Here is a 7,085-nt window from a genome sequence, read left to right on the forward strand (position 1 = left end):
AGCCCAAAATGTCCTTTTCTAGCCCCAAAACACCTGGCTTGATGCCCCCTTGGGTCTGAAGAAACAGAGGGTGTCCCAGTGCTCCCAGTATTCCCATTGCAAGATCTCCCAGTCCACCCAGTGCTTCCAGTGTTCCCAGTGCCTGAAGAACTTACAGGCCAGCCAGTGCTCTTAGTGCTCCCAGTGTTCCTTCCCAGTGTTCCCATTACCCCAAGACTTCTCAGTGCTCCCAGTGTTCCCAATGCTCCCAGTGTTCCCATTAATCCCAACACCTCCCAGTCCTGCCAATGTTCCCAATGCCTGAAGACTTTCCAGTGCTCCCAGTGCTCCCATTCCCTGTGTTCCCAAGGCCCCCCAGCCCTTGCCAGTGCAATAGGGGTCCCCCACCCCACTCCAGACCTGGCTTGGGGGGACCAGGAGCTGTGCCCCGAGTTCCCTTCCGTGGGGCAGTGTCCGAGGGGGGGGATGCTGTTGGTGCCGCCGGTGCCCCCGGTGCCCCCCGTGCCGGTGCCCCCCGTGCCGGTGCCCCCCCGCCGCCCAGCACTGCAGCGGGCGCTCCCGGCGGGCGCTCCCGGGCTCTGTTGGCGCACGGCGGCGGCGGCAGCGACTGCTCTCCGGGCAGGTAGGAGGTGGCGGGGACGGGGGAACCCGGGATGGGCACACACACACGGCCGGGGGGCACCGGGGAGCGCGGGGCACCGCACGGATCCAGCCCCGGGCGCGTCCCTGCCCACCGGAGGCTGCAGAGCCCCCGCTGCCCCACCGCATCGTTCGGGAGTGCCCTGTGCCCCCCTCTGTCTCCAGCGCATCTCTCGGGGGTGCCCTGTGTGCCCTTTGGTCTCCAGCGCATCTCTCGGGGGTGCCCGGTAATCCCTTTCTCTGAGGGGACGTTTCCTTGGGTGTGTCCCCCGCAAATCCCCCTCTCTCCGGGGTGTCCGGTTTGGGGGCAATGCCCTGTAGACCCCCACGCCACGGGAGCGCCTTCCCGGGGGTGCCCAGCCGCCCCTCTGGAGGTGCCCGCTTTGGGGGGTCCTTGCGGACCCCTCTCAGGGCGCTGAGTCCCCCACGGGTTCCCCTCCCAGCGGCGGGAGCTGCCCCGGGCAGTGGGAAGGGGTCGCAGCCCCCCGGGAACCGGGGTGGGGGTCACACCAGCCCCGGAGGGCCAAAACTGGGGACTCCTGAGTGGGGTGGGGGCTCGCAGATTCTCCCTTGGCTGCTGGAGTGGGGATGGAGCAGCGGTGGGGAGACACTGTGGGGTCCCAGCCCCTGTAACTGGGGGGTCCAGCTCTACTGGGCTGCTCCCCCTGAGGAGTCCTGCTTGCCCTGTGACCCAGAGGAGTGAGGGGTTGCCAGTGCTGGGGTCTCTCTCTGCTTCGGATAAAGCAGCAGGAGCTCCAGGCACTGAAGCCCCCCTGCATCCATGAAGCCCCCGAGCCCATCCTCTCGCACTGAGGGGTCCCAGCACAGCCCGGGGGGCTGGTATTGAGTCAGGGTCCTCCCGGAGCCCCCGGGCTGGGGACCTGTGGTGCGTGGCCAGATGAGGGACACTCACCCTGCCCTCCACCCTCTGTGCCCCTCGGGGGTGGTCCTGGTGGGATGGGCTGTGCTGAGTCCCCCCAGGGCTGTGGGCACCCTGAGGCGGGGAGAGAGCCCCGAGCAGGGACCTGCAGCCTCCAGCCCTTCTTGGGGCATCAGTGATTGCCGGAGGCATCAAATATTAACCAAGACAGCGGAGGAGCTGAAAATAACCCTCCTCCGAGGGATCTGACCCAGATCCGGCCAGCCCCAAAGCTGGGCTGGCCCCACAGCCGCGGGCAATGCTCTGCCGAGGCTGAATCCGGCCCCTTCCCCTCCCCCGGGCTGCTCTGCCCTCCTGATCCCACCTATATATCCCCCATATATTATGCAAATGAGCTATAAGGGCTTATTACGCAAACAGGAGGGGGCTGGCGCTGCCCAGCGCTGGGTGGTCCCCGGGGCCGGCCCCGACGGCTCAGAGAGGCCAGAAGGGATGGAGGGGGAAGCATCGGCACCCGCCCGGGTGTCCGGGGGCTGCCAGGGAGCGCTGCCCCGTCTCTTTGCCCTCCTGTAGCACAGAGGCAGCCCCGAGCCGGGCCAGCTCCTGCCCCTCTCGCCCTCTGGGGCCACCAGTGCGTCCCAGCGCGATGGGGAAGCAGAACAGCAAACTGCGCCCGGAGATGCTGCAGGACCTGCGGGAAAACACCGAGTTCTCCGACCTGGAGCTGCAGGGCTGGTACAAGGGTTTCCTGAAGGACTGTCCCTCGGGCATCCTCAACGTGGAGGAGTTCAAGAAGATCTACGCCAACTTCTTCCCCTACGGCGACGCCTCCAAGTTTGCCGAGCACGTTTTCCGCACCTTCGACACCAACGGCGACGGCACCATCGACTTCAGGGAGTTCATCATCGCCCTGAGCGTCACCTCCCGCGGGAAGCTCGAGCAGAAGCTCATGTGGGCCTTCAGCATGTACGACCTGGATGGCAACGGCTACATCAGTCGGGAGGAGATGCTGGAGATTGTGCAGGTACTGGGATCTCTTGTCCCACTGAGGGTCCCTCCGTGTGGCCCTGGTGTCACCCTGGTGTCACCCTGGTGTCACAGTGGCTGTCCCCTCCCGGGATGCAGATGGGCTGGGGTCATGCCCACTGTGGTATCCCCCAGCACAGGGCTTGGCATGCCTGGGATGGAGCCTGATGCTGTTTGTAGCTGTGCCTGCAGGGATCAGTGTCATCTGGAACATCCCCTGTTCTTCCCCTGTCCTGGGGACATCCCTTTGTTACCCCTTCCCAGGACTCTTCCCGTGCTTCCAGGGAGGACTGGGAACATGGCAGCTGTCCCCAGGCACATCTGGTGCTGTTGGCAAAGGGACAGGAGATGCTCTTCTTGCCTAAACCCCAACCAGGTGGCACGAGCATCAGAAGGGGACTTGCCCTGCTGCTCCAGTGGCATCTTCTCCATGCAGGAGCAGCTCCAGCTCTGGCTGTGCTGGGAACTGAAGGCCCCCTCAGCCTGATCCCGTGGGAAGGGTGTTAAATGCCAGCGCCATTCCCAGGGAAGCGAAGCCCAGAGCTCTGTCCCTGTCTCAGGTGGGCAATGCCAGGTGCACCCTCCCTCATCCCCATCTCCCTCTCCCAGGCCATCTACAAAATGGTCTCCTCTGTGATGAACATGCCTGAAGATGAATCAACTCCGGAGAAAAGAACGGAAAAAATCTTCCGACAGATGGATACTAATAATGATGGTAAATGAGAGGAGCTGGAGGGGATTATGGAAAGGTCTCATGGCTAAATCCGGGGGTCTGAGAAGGAGCCGCACGCACGCTGATTAAATGGCTCATGTCCATTGGTGTGGCCAGGGGAGCCCTGGCAGCCTGAGGGGATCAGGATGCTGAGCACCCCAGGGTGCTCCTCCAGGGTGGGTGTCTGTGGGATGTTGTGGGAGGTGTCTGGTCCCGGGTGGTGGCTGCCACGCTGAGCTGTGTCCCCTCCCTGCAGGGAAGCTCTCGCTGGAGGAGTTCATCAGAGGTGCCAAGAGCGACCCGTCCATCGTGCGCCTGCTGCAGTGTGACCCCAGCGGTGCCACACAGTTCTGAGCCCCACGGACCCCCACAGCCCCCCCTGGCCCCACTGCACCCCTGACCCTGCAGCTGGCCACTGCCACTGTCCCCTGCCCGGCCCCCTGATCCCCACCCTGTGCCCTCACAGCCCCCCATGGGATGAAAGCTGGAGCCTGGCTGAGGCTGTGGGGGGACAGTCCCCATCTCTGGGGGTCTGCTGTGCTGGGGGGAAGGATGGAGACCTGCAGGGTCAGCCCTGAGCGAGGATGGTCCCCCTCAGCAGTGGGGGCTCGGAGCAGGGGGACAACCCAGCCCAGCAGGAAAGGCTGTTGGCAAAGCCACCACTGCATCTCTGGCAGGTGTGGAAACATGGCCCAGGGGACAAAGACCCTTCACCCATCCCGCATGCACACACTGCCATGGGCATGGGCCCCACAGCTGGCACAGGGGTGGGAGCCACAAGGAGGGGATGTGCTTCTGGTCTTTTAATACCTGCAGAATAAAGTTTGTGTCAGTGCAGTCTGTGGTGGGAAAGGGGCCATCGAACCCCAGGGGAAAGTTCTTCCTTGCAGGGTCTGGATCCAGCCCAGTTTCCTGCTTTGCTGCAGCTCCAGGTGACCTGAGGCCATGGGGATGGGCTCATGTGTCCTGGCTGGTGGTGTCCAGGGGATGTGTCCCCCCGATAGCTGGGCTGGGAGGCAGCTGAGTCCTGTTGTGGGACTGTGAGGGCACTGGGATGGGGCAGGAATGGCCAGGATGCATCCTCAGGGTCATCCCTCAGGCCCTGCTCAGAGCTGGGCAGTCTCCACACTGTCCAGCCTCAGCAAGCCCAGGCACTGCCCGGGGTCAGTGCTCTCCTCAGGGGCTGCCTGCAAGGAGACCTGCAAGCCAGAGAGGATGAGGAGAATGAGACCAGTGGGATAAGAATGTTGGATCAGTCTTACCCCTCCTGGAGCCCCTGAGCTCAGCCAGGTCCATGCCAGCCCTGCACAGGAGCAGGTTGGTGCTGAGCCCAGGGACCAGGACTCACCTTCCTCCGGTGTGTCCCGCGGCAGCAGCGGCCGAGGTGGAGCAGGTCGAGGGTGAGCAGGAGGCAGCGGATGCCAAAGATGATCTCCATCGACTCCAGCAGGAGGGAGACAGCCCAGAGGGACAGTGTGGAGCTCTGGAGGACGTGGGGCATCAGATCCCTGCACAACCTCCCCATCCCCAGTGCATCCCCATCCATAACCCACTGGGACTCACGTAGACACGGGTGGGATCAAAGGGGCACTCACGGGACACCGGGGCAAGGGCGGTGTTGGCACCAGCACAGGGGGCCAGCAGTGCCCGGCCCTGGTTGCCCAGGGTCAGTCCCATGGCCACAACCAGCCCCAGCAGGCAGGACAGGCAGCCCAGGCTGCTGCAGGTGCTCAGGGTGAGAAGTGCCCATTTCTGCAGGAGGGAGAGAAGAGGAACAGGGCAAGGCAGGGCCGTGCATGGCCCCCTGCCCACAGGGACAGTCCCTGGGTGAGGGGATGTGGTGGCTGTGCCTGCTCTGTGGGAGGGCTGCAGGCTGCTGGGGGCTGGCCAGGGGCTGGGGGGCTTGGGGTACTTACAAGGGTGGCAGGGGTGAGGTAGCGGGACAGCATGAGGGCAGCAATTCCACAGGAGATGGTCTGTAAGGCAGCACAGGAGGTCAGAGAGGCCCCAGGGACATCGGTCCCCTTTATCTGCTGACATTGCCCCTGACAGCTCAACTGGCCCATTTGGCATCACAGGAGCTTCATCTTCCCCAGCCTCCCCCAGCAACAAATCCCCAAGTGTTTAATCCCCTGGTTTTGTGCTAGAAAGGTTTGTTTAGAGCAGGGAAGGTGACCCAAAGCAGTGTCCATCCTGCATCCCATCACAATCTACCCTGCATCCTCCTGCATCCCATCTCCTTCCCACTCTGTACCCATCCCACATCTAACCCATATCCTCCTGCATCCCATCTCCTGCCCCTCCTGCATCCACACCACATTCATCCTGCACCCTCCCACCTTCCAACTCCTGCCCAGCCTGCATCCACATCCATCCCACCCCCGTCCATACACCCCTCGCCCAGCCCAGATGCCCCATGCCCGCTGTGCCCCAGCCCTGCAGGGTACCAGCAGCGCTGCCATGACCGAGGCAGTGTTGGCAATGAGGTACTGCAGGGTCACGGCATCCTGTGGGGTCACCACGAACCGCAGGACGGTGCCATGGACAAGGGCCCCCGTGATGAAGTTGAGGTGCCCAGCAATGAGGAGGATGAGGCCTGTTTTCATCAGGACCTTTTGGTGGCTGCTGGGGTTGAGGTGTCCTGCGATGAGGGGAGAGGAGGGTGTGGGGTGGCCAGCACTGAGCTGTCCCTCCTGCCCTTGCACCACACTCAGGACAGGGATGGGGCATTTGGGGACAGCCCCAGAGGACGTGCCCTATGGTGGAGGAGGGATGAGGCAGGAGGTGATGTGGTGGAAGCCACTGGTAGCCCAGCTATGCAAACCACTGCTCCAGCCAGCTCTCCTGGGACTGGGGTGGTGGTGTGGGGCCAGCAGCCATAGGCACAGGGGTCCCTGGTGGGACTGAGCAGGACTGGGGGTCCTGGGAGCAATGAGGGAGCCCTGGGAGAGCAGCTGTCCCTAAACAGCAGCTCCAGCCCTGGGTTCTGGCACCTGGCACTTTGAGGAGCAACTGTGGGGCTGTTCCTCCCTTGGAACCCACCCTGGGGCCACTCTCCTCACACACCCACCACCAGCTGGTGCTCAGCCCAGCTCCATCCCTGACTCCAGCCAAGCCCCTGGGCTTCTCTCCCTCCCTCCCTGCCTCCCTCCCTCCCTCCCTGCCTCCCTCAGTTTCCCCTGCAGGAGGGCAGTGCTGGAGCCCTCCTGTCAGGATCACCACCCAGACTCAGACTCACCTACTTGGCACATCTTCACCGGGCCAGGATCAGGCCATCAGAACCCCTCGATGCCCCAAGGGCCTGTCCCACCCTCACCCCCAGGCAGAGGGATCCATCAGGGGCCAAATGCGTCCGATCAGGACCAGGGCTGGGAGTGGGCAGGACGAGGCAACCGGAGCCACTCACCTGCTGCACCCCATTGCTGCTCCAGTTCCTGTCAGACCAGCTCCCCAGGGAACAAAGGGATAACTCCACCTTCACCTGCATGTCCCACCCCTGCATTCCCCTTGCTGCCGAGCCAGAGGCCGTGCCAGGACATGCTGTGCCAATACACCGTGCCATGGCGTGCCAATACACCGTGCCATGCCGTGCCAATACACTGTGCCATGCCATGCCGTGCCAATACACTGTGCCATGCCATGCCAATACACCGTGCCATGCCGTGCCAATACACCGTGCCATGCCATGCCAATACACCATGCCACGCTGCCTCATCCCCTTCCCCATCCACCCACACCTCCCCAGCACACTCAGCTTGTTCTGCCCTAAAGCAATGGCAGCAGACTGGGATCCAGCCAAGCAAATCCAAGGCCAGGGGCTGAGGGTCT

The 7,085-nt window shown here is 63.4% G+C and overlaps 2 protein-coding genes across 3 annotated transcripts; one reads left to right on the forward strand and one right to left on the reverse strand.

The window, feature by feature from the left end:
* Positions 1 to 547: 547 nt before the first annotated feature.
* Positions 548 to 4,077, forward strand: HPCA (hippocalcin). Its single transcript, XM_071576618.1, has 4 exons — positions 548 to 622; positions 2,093 to 2,543; positions 3,155 to 3,260; positions 3,514 to 4,077. Exons 2-4 carry the CDS (start codon positions 2,166 to 2,168, stop codon positions 3,609 to 3,611), a joined length of 582 nt encoding a protein of 193 aa, XP_071432719.1. The 5' UTR covers positions 548 to 622; positions 2,093 to 2,165; the 3' UTR covers positions 3,612 to 4,077.
* TMEM54 (transmembrane protein 54) lies at positions 4,052 to 6,675 on the reverse strand. Of its 2 annotated transcripts, none has more exons than XM_071576617.1 (6): positions 6,500 to 6,675; positions 5,705 to 5,898; positions 5,174 to 5,233; positions 4,821 to 5,009; positions 4,606 to 4,740; positions 4,052 to 4,456 (listed from the first exon to the last, which is right to left on the reverse strand). In XM_071576617.1, exons 2-6 carry the CDS (start codon positions 5,861 to 5,863, stop codon positions 4,364 to 4,366), a joined length of 636 nt encoding a protein of 211 aa, XP_071432718.1. In that variant the 5' UTR covers positions 5,864 to 5,898; positions 6,500 to 6,675; the 3' UTR covers positions 4,052 to 4,363. The 2 variants fall into 2 exon arrangements, with proteins under 2 accessions (XP_071432718.1, XP_071432717.1); XM_071576616.1 differs by having other exon boundaries at positions 6,496 to 6,675.
* Between the last annotated feature and the right edge of the window lie 410 nt (positions 6,676 to 7,085).

The sequence above is a fragment of the Pithys albifrons genome, chromosome 24 (assembly GCF_047495875.1).
Source record: "Pithys albifrons albifrons isolate INPA30051 chromosome 24, PitAlb_v1, whole genome shotgun sequence".
Lineage (NCBI taxonomy): Eukaryota > Metazoa > Chordata > Aves > Passeriformes > Thamnophilidae > Pithys > Pithys albifrons.